Below are 18,137 nucleotides of genomic sequence, written 5' to 3' on the forward strand. Positions count from 1 at the left end.
CTGCTATTCATTGGCGTAACATAAAATAAAATGTTTCGCTCCGGATGACGCTGCAAAGTATTATCTGTATTTTGATTTAGCGTGCTGATCTTAAAGGTACATTGAGTAATTTGATACTCAGACCGGTGCATCTGTTGTTGTGGAGTAACTCATGCAGCCAACTATGGCTCTAGGATTTGGTGTTACATGTTATTTATGTAGTTAATTGTAAAAATTCGGTCACAGTCCCTGTGATCACTGTTACGCTGCAATTATGGCTTTATTTTTTGGTGATTTGGAAAACGTTTTTAGGTTTGGACATGTTTGTTTTGTTGTAGTACGGAGTTAAACTGATGGCCTTAATCTAAGTTTTTGTGGTTGTTGTTTGACTTGCATCCCACTGGGATTTTTTGCACACAGCGTTGGTGTACGGCTACTTTTTTCAGGAATATTTTGCTGTTTTTTTCATGGATTTTCTGTTTGCACAGTCACATAGTCACTTTAAGATGTTTTTCTTGTTCGTGTTTTTGTTTTTTTTGTTTGTTGTGGTTGCACCCGATTCAAGAGCCGAATCGCTCACAGGGCTAAAATAAACTGAAAACTGAACTGGGCCTTCAAACCGTCACGGAGAGACGTGGGTGGAGGAGGGGCGGGGTTTGAAGGGGGCGTGGTGGAAGGAGGCGGGGCGGGGTGGAAGAGGGCGGGGCGGTGCAAGGGGGCGGGGTGTAAGGGGGCGGGGTGGGGGTGTAAGGGGCGGGGTGGACGGGGGGCAGGGTGGGTGGGGTGGGGAATTGCCCCTCGGTTTAAAAAAACGCCGCGTATTTCTATTGGTCGAGAGGCATGCACGTGACCCACTTTATATTTCATGCAGTTCACATTCCTGGTTCTTTCGGTAAAGTCACGTAGATAGAAAATAAAAATTAAATAAAAAATGACTAAAATGAAACACAAAGCAAAAAACCCACGACGTTGAGCGGAAGAGAAACAAATCCCCCTCCCCCCACAATCCCGCCCACTTGGCGCTACCCAGAGTGCATTGCAGTGCCAGTGGCGTGTCCGTGAACACGTGGGGGCCACGCGGTGGGTTGTTGCCATCATCATCATCACCACCATCATCATCAACACCATCATCATCAACACCATCATCATCAACACCATCATCATCATCAACACCACCATCATCATCAACACCATCATCATCATAAACACCACCATCATTAACACCATCAACAACACCACCATCATCATCAACACCATCAACATCACCATCAACAACACCATCATCATCATAAACACCACCATCATCAACACCACCATCATCATCACCATCATCATCAACACCACCACCATCATCAACATCACCATCATCACCATCATCAACACCACCATCATCATCATCAACACCACCATCATCAACACCATCATCAACAACACCACCAACACCACCACCATCATCAACACCACCACCATCAACACCACCAACACCACCACCATCATCATCGTCGTCGTCTCACGATCCGGGCCAAGTTCCCCCCTCCCCCCCCTCCTCCTGCCCGGCCCCACCAAGGCGGCCCCACCAGCCCCTCTCGTCGCCCGTAGCCAGAGCCGGCGACCATGGCCACTTGGGCGGCCTGCATGGGCGTCAGGATGAGCTTGCTCTCCATGGCGGGCATCCGCTACGAGGGCATCCTCTGTGACATCAACACGGACGACTCCACCGTCGTCTTGGCGAAAGGTTACGCACTGGGGGGTGGGTGGTTCACGGGATGACTGTGGACACCCCGAAGCTGCGGGTTAAGGGTTTAATGAAGCCGCTTGAGTCGTCCTAACAGGCGACTCGCTCGGGCAGCAGCAGCAGCAGGAGGAGGCCTTGGGGCTGGGGAAAGTTTGCCAGGAGGAGGTGAACGTGTCGGCGACGTTGTCGCCTTCTGGACAGATTGGTGTGGGTGTCGTGGGGTCAATGTGTGGGGGGGTATTAAGGAGGGGTTTGACCCTTTTCAGGGCAATCAAACAGGAGGTGTTAAGATGCTCAAACGACAAGATAGTCTTTGGTTTTTTTCGGTAACGTCACGTAGGTTAAAAAAAAGGAAAACAACTAAATTAAATCATGATTGTATTGGATTGCTGTATGTACTTTTGTGTTTTCAATTAACCTGGATTTGTAAGAGAGTCCTTAATCTCAGTGGGAATTGCCCAGAAATGTTTAAAATGACAGCCATTGATGCGTCACGTGGGGGTCAGACATTTGTGACGATGTGTGACGAGGGGCGGTGGGGAGTTGAGAAATGTGACGTCACATGAAAATTCGCAACTTTAAATATAGAGAACACGTTCTACTTATCTTCTTGGTTCTTTCGGTAAAGTCACATAGAATGGAAATAAAATAATAAAAATAAAGCAATAACATTTTATTGTTAAGAAAATTGTATAATGTTTTATTTTTTTTTTAATAAAATAAAATGTTATTTTATTATGTTTTATTTTTATTATTTTATTTCCATTCTACGTGACTTTACCGAAAGAGCCAATAAGATGAATCCCTGCAGTCACGAAAGCTTTAAATCGAAACGTTCTACTTAATCAAATAGACTTGTTAATAAATGTTTTCACCTTCAACATCGGAGTGCAGCGCCACATTAAATACGCACTACAATGATAATAGTTTAAAGAGATTTGAAGCGTGTTTTATATATTTTTTTTTTTGGGGGGGGGGGGGTGGCAAAAATCGTCCAAAATCGCGCGACGTCATTTATGGCCGGCGCCTCTAGCTGTGCTGGGGCAAAGTTCTTCAACTCGTCACCCGCTTAATCACGAATGTTCTGAGGTTGTTCTTGCTGATTCTGGGTCGCAGTGGTTTCAAGTATTTTTCAACGAAGGTTATTGGGTGCACAGCCGTTTCAATACGGGCACACATTGTTTCGTCCGTCTGTTTGCGTTTCTCCCTTGCGACGGGACCTCGTTGTCTAAACGTTGATATTTATAAGGGCAGGGGGTGACCAATAAGGGTTTGAATCGATCTGTAACAATCTAGGGGCACTGATAAGGGGTTGACAGCTATGCCAACACGAACGCGCGATTAACCCCGTTGACCTGAACAAGTTCGTGGTTTCGGTGCGTGCGCGTGTTCAAGTTTCATTTATTAGGTATAGTCCTGTGAGCCATGCGAGCATCTTAAGTCGGGGTGCAACCGCAACAAACAAAATTTGAACACAGAACATCTTAAAGCGACGACGCGTAACAGAAACATTCTGGAATAAACCAGCAAATAATTCCACACAAAAACAACGTATTAAAACGCTGCGCGCAAAAATCAAGTGTTGAAGCCGGGTCGGTAGTCACAGGGCAATGAGATGCGGCTGGTCATAGACGGCGCGTGACCCCGGCCAAAAAGCCCGGCAGGGTGCCGCTTAAGGGGCCGTCCATAAATGACGTCACGCGATTCTGAACGATTTTTTTGACCCCCCCCCCGCCCTCAAATATGACGTCACAAAGCTCTGCCCCCTCCCCCCCGCCAAAATAAAACACACTTCAAATCGCTTTAAACTATTGTTGTCATTGTAGTGCGTATTTAATGTGCCGCTGCACTCTGATCTTGTAGGAGAAAACATTAAAAAGTCTAATTAAGTGGAACGTGTTGTCTATATTTAAAGTTGCGCATTTTGATGTGACGTCACATTTATCAAACTCCCCCCCCCCCCCCCCAGTCGTCACACGTCGTCACAAATGTCTGACCCCCCCCCCCCCAGGTGCGTGACGTCATTTCTGGACGGCCCCAAAACACTCCAGCGCTGTCCTACCAGACAGTCTCGACCCCTTCACCTGATGAAGGCCACTTGTGTTGTGGCCGAAACGTCGTGAGAATATTATTGTGTTATTTTATTTTATCAATTTATTATTTTATTCTCATTCTACGTGGTGACTTTACCGAAAGAACCAAAGAAGAGGCCCCAAAACAGTTAATTTGGAAATGTTCCAGATTCATTTTTGCCTTCGTTCACAGATCTGGGCCAACGGCACCTGTCTGGATTAAATTGGCACAATGGAGAACTTCTTTGCGACGGTGATGATAGGGATTTGTGATGTTGATACCCATAAACATTCAATACCTGCAGGCATATGGCTTATGGATGACAGGCTATTGGTTGGTTTTAATACAGCTAAGACATAATAAAATAAAATACATATAAAATAAATTTCATTTATATTTTATTTAAATAAAAATAAAATAAATTTCATTTTTATTTTATGTTTTATTTTTATTATTTCCGTTCTACGTGACTTTACCGAAAGAAACAAGAATATTTAATACAGCTTCTGGCAGGAAATAAATGAATCTCAATTTTTGGCTTGCAGAGTTGAGAAATGTGTGCAGCTCGGAACCCCGCGAGCTAGATTTGATTCCTGGCTACAGACAATGTCCTCGGTGGTGGCCTTGTATCCCAACTCATTCTGGTTTTCGTGTAGGTAGACTGCCTTCAAGTGAAGTTACCTGGTGCGGTGTGTTAGTAAAAAAGATGATTAAATCAGCACTGGGGAGGATGAAGGTAGCTGAACCAGCTAGAAACTATTTTAAACAATTGTTTAGGTTGCGGGTAAGGCCCACTTACTATACTGCTCTTTCAGAAGCGACCTCCCCACAAATGGTAGGTAACGCAACGAAGTGGCTTATCGAAGGACCTGGAGGGGGGGGGGGGGAAATCCACTCGACCCATGGGAAGAGAAAACCTCGCTGACTCCAAATATACAGCAGGTGTTGTCAGGGTTGGGATGAAACGCATGACCTTCGATATATACCAGGCGAGGTAGTTAACTTCTCACCACAGTGGCGCCCAAAACCCACAACCACGCACCTGCTCCGACCTGCATAGGTGCTCTCGACCGTAACAACGCTTGACCAAACGGGTACGTGGAGGTCTGTACCAGCGGCGGGCGTCTTTGTGTGCGCGCAGTGCGCTTGCGCGGGACGGAGGGGCGCCCCGCCGACCGTCCCATCGCCCCTCGTGAGGAGGTCTTCGAATACATCGTCTTTCGCGTCAGCGAGATCAAGGACTTGACCCCGTGCGAGTACATGCTGTCCGCTCTGCACCACGACGTGGCCATGGTGCAGGTGAGAGGTGCAGCCGCTCTTTACCATTAAACTATTTATTGTACCATGTGAGGCCCACCGAGCTACTTGACTCTCTTTTCAGAAGCGACCTGGCCACAAATGATTTGCTCAACGAAGCGGCTTATCGCGTGGACATTTCCAGCAGCCAAATACTCCAAATGCACGTCGGTTCTAAAACGTGGAGGTAGAAACTGGATGACCCAGAGAAATCCACGTGACCACGGGGGAGGACGTTGAAAACTCCAAAAATATGCAGGCGTCGGGGGTCTGGATCAAACCCCACGACCTATTGTACTCCAGGCGAGGTAGTTAACATCTTGCCACTGCAGCAGTGCCATGGTTTAGGGGAGCAGTGGCACAGTGGTTGATGCGCTGCACCACAAACCCGCCTACGACCCACCGGGGTTTGATTCCCACTTACGGCCAACGCCAGGTGACGATTATCTGAAACGGTCCCGGGCTTTTCCTGAGGTCTATCCAATGAGCACCTGGTGCGATGTATAAACATCGCCACTGGGGAGAAGGCGGTCGGGCGTGGGTCTGGCTTCCCCACCTCCTCCGTGTGCTTTGCCGGCCTCGTAGTTGCTCGCACTGCACTTGCCCCGAACGTCCGTTAAGCCTTTAAGGGACATCTTTGGCAACATGTTGACAAAATGTGGAAAAAAAAGTCAACGCTGATCGGCCGCATTTCGGGCAAATTTTCCCTTCACGGCACTGGAATCGAGGAAGCCAGAGATGGTGGAGAATACGAGGTTGGAGACTGCACTTCACACTTGGGGGGCTTGATGAAAGTTGCATTTGAGAGTTACAATAGTTAGCTAACAGTGGTAGCTGTGGAGGGTTTTTACAGGTTGAGGAGGAGGAGATGGAAGAGGCTACCAAGATCCGAGCCCGGGTGCCAGCGTGCCAGTGGCTGAATTGCGCAACCCTTGGCACCTGATTGGCTCTCGGGTGATGACATCGCAATTATCCCTCCTCCTAAGACCGAAACGGGAGAATCTCTCATGGTAGCCTGATGGCTTGCAGAGGTTCTCTGTAAGCCATCTGGCTACCATGAGAGATTCGTTTATGAGGCTATCCACATATACAAACACAGAGACAATTTCAACCGAGAGGAAGGAATTCTGGCTTAGCAATCATTGGAAGGATTTGATAAACCATTCCGGGTCTTAATTGATTGTTCACGCTTACGGTGGCTTTCAGACCGCATCCATCATTTTCGTCTCCCCCCTCTTTTCCGAACATAGATGGACTTGTCCATCTGAATAACTGCCAAATCGCTCTCCGTGGTGCTAACGTTAAAAAAAACCCGCCACTTTTTAAAAAAAAATGTCTTGCTGTGGTTTTTACACCTGATGATGATTGCTTGTCTTGCAGTCGAAACGTCGTGAGAATTTTAAAGTTTTATATTTTTATTATTTTATTGTTTCCCTTCTACGTGGTGGTGACTTTACCGAAAGAACCAAGAAGGTGCATAAGAAGTTTGACATGCGTACGTCGTCCGTCGTGATTTGTTCTAATCGCTGCCTAACCCACCCTCACCCCCCGTCCAGTCCTCGCCGGGCACCCCGGGGGGGGCCGCCGCTCGCTGCCACACGTGCGGTATCGGAGCGGCGGCGAGCTGCCACTCCGCGCCGGGCACGCCGACCGGACCCCCCCGCGGTGCCACGGGCGGCCACCCGGGCCACGCGCGGCACAACGCCTGGGCCACAGCGGTCGGGCACCGTCCCTTCGTGCAGCCTGCGTACGGAGGAGCTGCGGGTACGGGAGGGGGGGGGTGCGGTGTGCGGTAAACATCGGCACTGCAGGGCTGCACCTTTGCCCTCTTAATGCCACGTGGTTTCCGTTGCCCAGTGGCCTTGCCTCGGGTCGTTTTCGCCTTTTGCTCGTTTAGAGGCAACTGCGTGATTTCAATGCGATCTTAATTGAACGCAGTTGAGTTACAGCTATCTTCATGGAATTATTTCCGTAAGCGCATGCAGGAAAATAAAAGGCTCTGTGTATGACAGCTCGATGATGATGATAATGTGTAGTGCATGCGGACGAGCATTTTTGTTTTTACTTTGCGCTTGATGGTGATACCCAGTGATTGTATTTTAAATTGTCGCCTTTTCAAAATAACCCGTCATTTAAAGCGTTATTATTTGGTGCCCTGTCAATGAACTGCTCGGCGAAGGCCGCGCTGTCTTGTCATGCGGGGTGGGGTGGTTATTTCACCTGCCACGCTTCACTTGTGCGGTTGTGGTGAATGGGAAGGTGGGGAGCCAGCCACCGATTTGGATATAATTCGCTCGTGATATGGCTGAGAATCGAGTTATTTTTTGCGTCGTTGGGTTCGTAGTTGTGCGAGAGCCACTCTTCTACCACGAGATAATACAAATGTGGTGCTAAATGGGTTTTGTTGTTTGCAATAACGGCGTTTATCAAGAAAGCCGCTTTATTCAACGATCATTTGTGGTAAAGTGGCTTCTGAAAAAGTGCAAATATAGCTCGGTGTCTTGCCTGATAAAAAATAAAAACGTTTTAAAATTACCCCTCTTCCACAACTTAACCCAATTAAGATTTGCACCAACAAAATTTAATTGCGGCTTCAAGGTCCTGCACGATGCATTTCTCCATGGCGATGATGAACGAAGACTTTCTTTTTTAAAATCTGTGGTTTTGTGAGAAACGAGGTTGCCAGAGGCAACTTGCTATATTGATCTCAACGAGGTGCTATCGTGGTGCTGAGGTTGTGGCCACCCTGTTCACTGGCTGGGTATTGAGAGAAGAGAGGATTTCTGATCGGATCTCCACCTGCATCTTTTACCAAACACCTGATGCCCGATTTTGTAATGTCCAATGAGACGTCGTACGGAAATATGATTGTTTTTTTGGGTTTTTTTCAACATTCTGGTTTGCCGAAACCACATAAATTGGTGTGGTGCTCCAGGTGACAAATTTAATTTGTTGGGTGGCAGATGGTGTAGCAGAACATTGGGCATTGTAGAGCAGTACCCCAATTTACATTGGTGATGCGTTCCTGAAATGTGCGACGTAAATTTAAGCAATTTTTTCCCAAAATACCGTACATCAATAATGTATTTTGTTATCGAAAGCACAGTACATGTCGTCATGCGCGCAACACCACAGGGTAGTTTACAGGGTAGGTGAAGCAAGAGGCGATGGGGATACGAGAAAGGATCGATGCTGTCACCGACGTAAATTGTGTTAGCGGTGTTCATAATAAAGCGACGACGTGAAAGGGGTGTGAGTTGTAAATTGATATTACTGTGTTACCCCACGATCGTCTCGCCCAGTGGTTCTTAACCCAGGGGTGCACGCACCCCTTGGGGGTTGCAAGATCCCCTTTCTGGGGATTTCTTTCGAAGGTATATCATCGAAATACAGATTGGGTGCGGGCGCGCGGGCCGAGTGCAACCGCTTTGTTTCATCAAACCCCTTACGTCTGTTGACGTTGCACGTTGTTTGTGAACGATTGGGAACCAAAGGGGTTGCAAGGCTGCGGCAAAGGTTACAACAGCCACCGACTTTAACGGAAGCGTCGTGAATCCTCGTGCCGTCCGTGTTGGTGCAGCCGAGGCCTCCCTCTGCAGGCGGGAGGACGAGTCGTGAAGTATGCCGTGGCTTGTGGACAAGAGCCCCGGTGACCCTCGTTCCACCGTCTCGTTTATTAATGTTAACACCCCCCCAATGTAATGCTGCCCGACCCATAAAAGTTGCGCGCAAACGCCCCTAACGACAAACGTGTGCTAATATTTTTATATTTTAAACCCGTGCAAAATAATCATTTTTGACAAAATATATGAATGGTGGTGCTATGGCAATTCTAGATTTAAAGCGTTCGTGACTGCTAGGATCCATACTCTTTGGTTCTATTGGGTGAAGTCACGTAGGTAAAAAATAAAATAACAAAAATCACGACGTTTCGGCCACAACACAAGCGGCCTTCCTCAGGTGAAGGGACGAGACTGTCTGGAGGACAGCGCTGTCTTCCAGACAGTCTCGTCCCTTCACCTGAGGAAGGCCGCTTGTGTTGTGGCCGAAACGTGATTTTTGTTATTTTATTTTTTACCTACGTGGCTATGGCAATTGGTTGCATCAAGAGCAAATGAAAGCGGAGTTTCCTTTTAGAAAATGTTGGAGACGCAAACGGGGTGGTCGGCAAACGCTGCGCTTGGCCGCTGAGTGATCTGTGCGGTTTTGACGGCCTCGCTCGAAGCGACGTAAAAATGGCACGCTCGGATACGCTGGGATTTGTGTGCGGTGAGCCCCTCTGCCTGGTGACAACACAAACGTGTGACCTGCAGTCGTGAGGAACGATAGGGGGGGAGGGGTGGTGGTGGTAATGATGATGATGATGACACTGACACCACGATGGGTGATGGAGGGCTATGGCACTTGTGTCTTGCCCACACAGCTGTTGTAGAACGCCCCCCCCCGCCCCATAATACCAACAGCCGCCTTTCGCCACTAAGTGACGGTGACGTCACCACGGCGCCCGTGCCAGATGAAGTGTCGCCGGTCGTTGCCGGGACGCACCGGGAGGGTCCCACGTGGCCCCCCCCCGACGGGCTGACGAACCGAGACGACCGGTGGGTGCGCGCCGGCTGTGCCCATCGCCCACAGGTGCGGCAGCGCCCATGGCCGGCGCGCCCGCTGCGCGCGTCAACGCCACGCCGCAGCAGCCGGCGAGGAAGAGCGGCACGGTGGAGCGGGGGGTGCAGACGGCGCCCCGGCGGCGGCGGCGGTGGCGGAGGGCCCCCGTGAAGCAGATTGCAGGTACGGCTACGGGTGGTGTGGGTGGTGTTCGCCCTCCCCACCCGCCACCCCCCCATGCCGTCATTCATCTTTTCATCAAATTTGTAAGTTCGTTTTGAAGCAACGTGTCCCAATTTACAGTCGGCGTCTCGTACCGACGGAGACTAATTAATGCGTTTGCGTATTGAAGGCTCACCGTGCACAACTTCTGTGGACGCATTCGTCGTGGGGCTTTGTAAATCGCGGTGGGAAGGCAAAAACCCCTTGCCGCTTTTATCACTGACGTTGCCTCAAAGGCGACGCGGTGCATTAGCCTGGACTTTGGCAATGGCCTTTTGAACATGTGCAGAGGGCGGAGAGAATAACAGATTCTTGGCCGCTGGTGCCGACCTGAATACCGGGCAGCCGGTGCGCTATTTTTTTATGGTCGTGAATATTTACCCAGGAAACCTGGGTCGAAAGTAAGAGACTCACATTTGTCCATGAGGGTCCAGCAAAGGTTTTTTTTTTCTTTGCAGCAGGGTGTACTCATTGATGCATTATTCCAATGGAGAAAGTTTGCAGGAAATGTTTCACATTTGGGGAGAACATGCAAACTTCCAAGTATACAGCAGGGGGTCGGGATAGAACCCACGAGCTCTTGCGTACCAGGCTAGGTAGTTAACATCTCACCACCGCCACCACCACGGCGTTGGTGGATCACAAACCGAGCTGCCGTTTATTTTTCTCTCCCCGCAGGCTCGAGCCGCCATGGGCGCCCCCAGAAGGCACAGGCCCTGAACCTGGGCGATGAGTTTCAGGCGGAGTTTGACTTTGAGAGCAGCAACGCGCAGCTGGACCGCGAGGAGCTGGACAAGGAGTTCCAGAACAACAAGGCCAAGCAAGGAGAAGGTGGTGGACCTTTTTTTTTAAAAGGAGCACTTTGAGGGACCCGGTTTCACACCACCACCACCACTCCTGTGGGATGTCTCCTTTTAGAATCAGAATATTTATTTGTCCACTGGGGGATTTCGATGCGCTACAAAGGTTTTTTTGTCCACAGATGTTCAGTAGGGGCGGGTCAGAATGTAACAACATACAATACAAAAACACGATGGGAGTGCACAGTCTATAGGTCAAGTGAACATATCGCTTGAAAAAATAAAAATCAACTAATCTTGTCTTACCAGGTAAAGATCACTGAGCTAATCGCTTTTTCAGAAGTGACCAGGTCACAAATGATAGCTCAACGAAGTAGCTTATGTGGACATTTATATTAGGCCCTTTTTTTCATACGAGTTAGAGTAATCATGAGGAATGATAACTTGAGAAACTCTCTGCATTTGACAGCCTTTAGTAAGCTTGGCTGTCACTGCACTTGTGGGTGAGGGCCTCGCATCACTCTGGTCAGGTGTGGGTTGCAGAAAGAGTGGAGCTTGGACAATGTACAGCATGGATGTGCAGTGCAACAGTGGATTTGTCTTACACCACCTCTCTTGTCCCAACAAATTTTTAGGCGGCTGTGGGGGGGGGGGGCTCCCTTGCCTCATGGGATTGACCCAAATCCTGACCATTGTATATTTGGAGTTTGCAAGCGTCTCTCTCCCCGTGGTAGTGTGGATTTTTCTCTGGGTCGGTTTAACATGTAGGCTTTTGCGACCAATATCCATGATAGATTTTTTTTTGGGTTGGATCACGATCTAACCCAAAAAAACCTGTTTTCTCTGAGTCATCCGGTTTTTCCCTCCACATTTTAGAATCAACGTGCGCTTGTTGGAGTTTACCTGCTATAAATTTTCATGTAATAAGCCACTTCGTTGAGCTATCATTTGTGGCCAGGTCTCTTCTGAAAAAGAGCCATATAGCTTGATGGGCCTGAAATATAATGCAAAGTTTATGGTCGTATTGTTTTAGCCCTGACTCGCATTGGTGAATGGTTGTATTTTAACAAATGGTAAAAAAATTTGGAGACTCCCCTGTACTTAATGTTGTTCCCTTTAGGACCATGATGCACTTTTGACAATTTTTGTTCACGAGGAGCAATCTCCACGAGCGTCCATCACGGTGGCCTGTTGCCACTGCTGCCACTGCGTCTTCTGTTGAAAAGTTTGGTTCAACAAATCTGTACCGTCGCCCCCCTCTAGTGGCTCACCTCAGCCATCGCCATGAGGGAGACAAAGGTGGCCGGGCATGGTGCTAGGCCCACCCATGCCTTCGTGTGCCGTGCCGGCCTCGGGGTGCCACTCACTAAGAGCACTTGCCCTGATAGTCTGAAGCGAAACGGGGTTGGGATCTTTGTCTTTAATTGTCCAGGCCATCCCTTAATTAGTTTCTGACATTGACGTCTCCCTTTGTGCTGCAGACAAGCAGAGGGGTCCCAGCAGCAGGAGCTCTGCCGTGTTTCCTGACAAATGCTTCTACGACAAAACAAGATGCTTCTTTGACAACATTTCCATAGATGGCGCAAGGTAATGGCGTTTCTGCCACCTGTGATTTTTAATTGGGTCTCCTTGCTCATCGCGGGGTTGATGGTCTCGGACGGGCAGTGGTGGCGGCACACCTTTTTTATATACAGCGCCTGGAGGAGGCAACGGGTTGGTGGTTCACAATCTTCTGCCATGTGCACTGACTTGCCAGGAGGTAGCAGTACAGCAAGTTGATTCATCTCCATCTGTACGGAGATGGGGTTGCTGTTCCCCCCCCCCTTCACTCTCCCACCTTTGCACGTGTGGGTTTTCTTTGGTTTCGTCCCTCGTGTAATAAAAACTCACAAATGGAGTTGGCCTAACCATCCCAATATAGGATGACAGATCTCGGGCAATTGTTGGTGCCGTTGCTGGCTGCCTTCTCACTTGTATGCGGTTGACTACGCCTGCTGAATATCTCGAAACTTTGGGGCGTTGCAAATGTGTGACGTTAACTTTAATTACTCTGCGCAGAAAATGCACGCCACGTGAATTGCGGTGTTGCGCTTGATTCGGGAAAAAATCCTAGCTCGAAAGTAAGAGGAAGAACCGTGTAATTATTTGACTGGGCATGAGGCGAACATTTCTCTAAAACGCAGGATGGTGTGGAACCGTGCAGGGAACCTCTAATGTAGGGTTTAACGTTCACTCGAGCAATTCTGTAGTACCGTGATCTGTCGTCATCCACAGGCCACTCTTCAACATGCTGTGGGGTGAGCCACTGCTCGGAGCGTCAGACAAAGTCGTTGTCGCATAACAACAAAACTATTCGCGGTGCAAATCTAGTGGCTGCTCTGATTTTATATATTGCGGGCGCATTAACCGTAGGGATGTACGCCTGCTGCTTGGCAGAGAACGTTCAAAGAATCCCGTGACATGTTTTACAAGTGGCAGGCATTTTTCGTGTGCCGGCGTAAAAACTGCGATATTTGCCAAAATGAAAATGAGTGACTTACTGTCGCCTTTCTGCCAGTAGTAGTGGCACGAGCAAGAAGTTGTAGCGCTGCGTCTTTATCTCCTCCCTCCCCTCCACCTCCAATACCAACACGCGCCATTCACTACTCGGTGAAGGTACACGTGGAATCTCGAAGGCTCGCTGACAGGAGGTCATGGGACAGACCTCAAGTGGCCATGGATAGACTGAGATGACTGGCAAGATGCACCAGCTGTGCTCACAACCCCAGCCCCCCCCCTTCCATCTTGTAAGGAACTGCCGCATGACGTTGGCGGAGGAGCAGCGCTTGAACATGCAGACGTTCGGGGTGAACCTCCCGGCCGCGCGTGCTCGCCGCTTCTGGCACAGCTGGGGCCACGCGTCCTGGCTCAACCGCCGGACCCTGTGGGGTGGGGACGGGCGGCCGGGCATGCCCAAAGCAGGGCTGCGGTCTCCTCTGCCGGCCAAGGTGCAGGCCTAGACAGATGATGATGATGAGGATGAGGAGGAGGAGCACGTGCAGGTAAGGGCAGCTCCCGTTCCTGCACTCCCGTTAAGCTGCAAAACAATATCGAGAATCTGCTCGTGCCTCCCTGAGGAAGTCACGTGACTTGTGTGGCCATCCCTGCTGAATCCCTTACCCTCTGCCCCCAAAATCCCCCCCCCCCTGTGAAAATACCCTGCTCCGTGGAGGATGATAAAGAGACCCTTTTAAGGTATTGTCTCTGATCCCATTTTTCCATTTGTCTCCTCTACCCCTTTCTATTCCTCTTCCCATTCATTACGTCCTTGACTCTACTCGCCTTCTCGTGGTTGTAGCCATGGGTACACTTCTAGATTTAAAGCTTTCGTGACTGCAAGGATCCATACTCTTTGGTTCTATTCAGTAAAGTCACGTAGGTAAAAAATAAAACAACAAAAATCACGACGTTTTGGCCACAACACAAGCGGCCTTCATTGGGTGAAGGGATCAGGCTGTCTCGAGGACAGCGCTGGAGTGACTTTACCGAATAGAACCAAAGAGTATGGGTACACTACCGCATTTGCTCACGTAATATAATTTGCGTATTATATCGTGAACAACTTCTCAATCATCATTTATATAAAATCTTAAACATGACTAGATCTGACCTGCTGGAGGGCTACATGTGTAGTGGCCTTATTGACGTCGGAGACTGTTTACTTGAGGCAACACGTATTTATTACAGATACTTCTGTTACAGTTGCGAGTCTTATACTTGAAGAGGTAACGGCCTCTTCACCCGTACTTTATAGAGGGAAACGTTCCCCGAGCTTTAGCCCACGCTAGCTCCCTGGTTCCCTCTATCCTGTTCCTCTCCCGGGAGGCTATCTGACCTGGCCCAGCTTCGGCGCAGGTCCCGATCACCAGCCACACGAGTTCGGCCCTCAGAGGGACATCGGCCCTCGCGGCTCCGGTGTCGCACCCTGGCTTGCTTTGCCCGGCCCTCAGAAGGTCAGCAAATCAAAGGAGTTCCAGGGTCTGGCTAGTCAATCTTCGTTCTTCACTGGCTCTTCATCTTGCTTGAGTTGAACTGCCTCTCAGCTCCCCGGGTCCCACCTTTTATACTGTCTCTCACTGAGGGGCGGGGCTGGGAGTGATCACAGCATCCCCCACAGCCCCCCAGGGTGGTGACCGTAGCGGACGTGTTTGTGGCCACCGTTATACAACCGCGTGTCACCCTCCCGTAACACCTCTACACATGTTTGGAAGATCAAGAGGTACAAGAATGGTTATGGCCAAGATTGGTACAGGTTTTCTTCAAGTGTCAGAATGTCCTCTTGACGATTCTATTTGGATGCCACGGTGGCTAGGAGATGTTAACTCACTTTGCCTGGTATGCAGCAGGAGGTCTGGGGTTCCATCCCAACCCCGACGCCTGCTGCATATTTGGAGTTTTCAAGTTCTCCCCGTGGTCATGTGGATTTTTCTCCGGGTCCTCTGTTTTTTTTTTCCCTCCCATGTTTTTAAAAGCATGCGTTTTAGAGTATTTTGCTGCTATAAATGTCTACACGATAAGCCACTTCGTTGAGCTATCCATTTGTGGTGGCTGTCTCGGCCTCACTACGCTGCGTTGCATCACTATCCGAGTAGTAAACCTTCAGAGCCAGGGTGACCATCCGACTCCAACGTATTTAACGAATAGAACGACATAAAACTCATGGGAAAACACAGCACAAAATAGAGCATCTGTTAATACTTGCAATATCAATATAATTAATTAACACTGCAGCATCATAACATTGTCTTGGACAACATGAATCTCAATCATAGGTCCTGGATGGACCAGGCACCTACATTAGCACTGAATAGCTCTACAACAAGAGAATAAGCTACTATGTTCAATAAGGTCACTTTGTGTAATCACCATACTGCAGCCCAAATGTACAGCGCTGCTGCACATAACACTGAACTGTAGACGAGATACATCTTCATCCTTGCTCTCAAGAATGCATTAAAGTTACATGGGCACAAGTCTGGCTCGACTTATCTAATTACAAACAACTATCCACAATAATGCAAGTGGCAGGCTTCATTGTTAACCAGGCCTCCATATTTATCGTAACAATTTAACAGCATTATAAAGGCATTTACAGCATTATAACGGCAATCCTAACATAACACGAGTCCCAGTAATTATAAGAACACGAAGGGGTTTGGTGGCCAGCAGCACGCCCTGCCGCCTTTATCTCCCCAGTGGCGATGTTGACACCCAAGCAGTTACTCGTTTGGTGGCCGCGAGCGGGAATCGAACTCGGGTCGCCGGGTTCGTAGCGCAGCGTAGCGCTAACCACTACACTGCAATGCGTTACGCTTCCACATGCGAGGGTCACGTGACAGATTTGACGCCACAGCTCACTTGCCGTGCAAAAAAAATATGCATTATTGAGCTCCCTGCCCCCCCCCCTAAAAAAAAAAGTGTATTTTTTATCATTTTTGCGTGGTGTACAGTCTGGTAAGTACCCACATGGCCAATTTCCAGTTGGTTGCAAGTCGGGAAGTACGCTAAACATTTTGAACAGGCACACATTCACAACTTTGCCTTTTATATATATGGAGATAAACGAACTTGCAGACAATGATTCTTAAATTCCCACAATGAGCAGATGCTCCCGTCTTCGCTGAGATGCTAATTGTGCCTCCATTTTGTACTCTTTGTAATGACTGACACCCCTGCCTTGCCTCGTCGCTTCGAGACCCTTAACGCGTCACTTCCAGGTCACGTGACCAAACTCGACACCATCATATCAGGAAGTTCCTGTGTAAACACAGCCCCATATCTGCCGTGGGGCAGAACAGTGGCCATGTCTCTCCGGAAAGAGCGCTGCATAGCTCCGTGGGCCTTACCTGGTAAAATACAAATGTAGAGTAGTTTCTTTCAAATGGAGTTGGTTGGCAACGCTCTCGTGCCCAATTTTAGAGATTGACGAAGGGAATTGGATGGTTTGGAGAGGCACCTTGTCACCAAATCTTGGCCTAAATCGGGACCACGCAAACCAAATTCTCCAAATGAGAATGGAGCCCTTTGTGGGGTCGACGATGATCTGTTGGTTTTGCTTCTTGATGTCGGCAATGCTTGCTTTTGTTGTTGCAGGTTGCAGAGAACTTCCTCCCAGAGTGTACATATATTGGGGGTTTGCTTGATTTAAAAAGTTAAAATTTGTTGGGTCTGAAAAAACGTTACGTAGAGGGGTAGTGCAAGGACTGTATGTGGGTTGTGTTAATTGATATGCGATTCTTTTAATGTCTATGGTGTGTAAATAAGATACACACCTCGTTTAGTTGAACACTTTACACATTTATAATTGTAAGTATAGTTTTAAACTTTAGTCTAATGGGTGTGGTAAAACATTTCTGTAAAGTCGGACTTAACTTTAAAGCTTTAATTGTCTCCTAAAATTGGTTATTTTGTGCGACCGGTCTTAAGCTGTAATGAGCATGGACATGACAATTTAATTGAGTTATGTTTGTATTTTACAAGGCAGCATTAAATGTTGCGGAATTTATATCGGTGCATTCGCTGTGGTGAAATGGCCGGCAAATAATTAAGTTGGCCAACTGTTAGCTTTACAACATTGCTTCGTTGAATTTTTACTGCATTGCTTTAGATTCCTGTAAACTTTGTCCGTAATGTAGTACAATGCATGGCTTTAACAGGATCGGGGATGGTGGGAGGGGGGGGGTTGCTGTATTTGAAAAAAGTAAAGTGCATTTCAATAAATTGAGGCATCTGTTCCAGCTTGAGGGCCGATTTTGAAAATTGAATCTGTGCTTGGTATGTTATGCAGCGTGGTGTGGCAGCCCAGCCACAGCCTTCCAAGGTGCCACCTCGGCCGGCTGGGCAATCTAGGTGAGGCCGGGGGCTCTGCACGAGACTAGGCCTCACCACGGTACTCTGAGTAAGAAGTTAACTGCAATAGAGTCGGTATATATTACTGTTGAGTCGGTAGATACTGCTGCAGAGTAGATGCTACTTTAGAGTAATTAAATACTGTTATAGAGTAAGCAGACACTGCTATAGTCAGCTGATAATACTATAGTCAATAGATATGACTATCGATTCCATAGATACTGTGGTGCCACAGCAACGGAGCAACTCCGCCGGCGCCACCATCCCCTCGCACCCCTCCACACGAACGTACACACACTCCCACTAAACACACACACACACTCACGTAGGGTCTCGAAGGGGGGTGCCTGGCCCACGGGCTTTCATCCGAAGGGCCCCTAGCAGGGATGTCCCCCGGTTTCCCGTTGCCAGGAGATTGGCTGACCCCCCCCCCCCCCAGGCCGGATTACACGGCGGCCCCCCCTAAAATCAGCTTTAAAAAGTCGCAGGGGCGCATAGAGCTTTGAGCTTTACAGGCTGGCCGCAATGAAGCACACGCAACA

General features: G+C 48.7%; 1 protein-coding gene across 2 annotated transcripts; it reads left to right on the top strand.

The window, feature by feature from the left end:
• Positions 1-1,003: 1,003 nt before the first annotated feature.
• On the top strand, positions 1,004-17,494 carry LOC142921804 (protein LSM14 homolog A-like). 2 transcript variants are annotated; one of them, XM_076063137.1, is made up of 8 exons: positions 1,004-1,729; positions 4,929-5,086; positions 6,640-6,847; positions 9,716-9,868; positions 10,586-10,738; positions 12,189-12,294; positions 13,499-13,748; positions 16,840-17,494. In XM_076063137.1, exons 1-7 carry the CDS (start codon positions 1,594-1,596, stop codon positions 13,704-13,706), a joined length of 1,122 nt encoding a protein of 373 aa, XP_075919252.1. In that variant the 5' UTR covers positions 1,004-1,593; the 3' UTR covers positions 13,707-13,748; positions 16,840-17,494. The 2 variants fall into 2 exon arrangements, with proteins under 2 accessions (XP_075919252.1, XP_075919253.1); XM_076063138.1 differs by having other exon boundaries at positions 1,005-1,714.
• Positions 17,495-18,137: the final 643 nt, after the last annotated feature.

The sequence above is a fragment of the Petromyzon marinus genome, unplaced genomic scaffold (assembly GCF_048934315.1).
Source record: "Petromyzon marinus isolate PM22_M1 ecotype Great Lakes invasive population unplaced genomic scaffold, UKy_Petmar_22M1.pri1.0 PM_G_Scaffold_9, whole genome shotgun sequence".
In the NCBI taxonomy this organism is placed as follows: domain Eukaryota; kingdom Metazoa; phylum Chordata; class Hyperoartia; order Petromyzontiformes; family Petromyzontidae; genus Petromyzon; species Petromyzon marinus.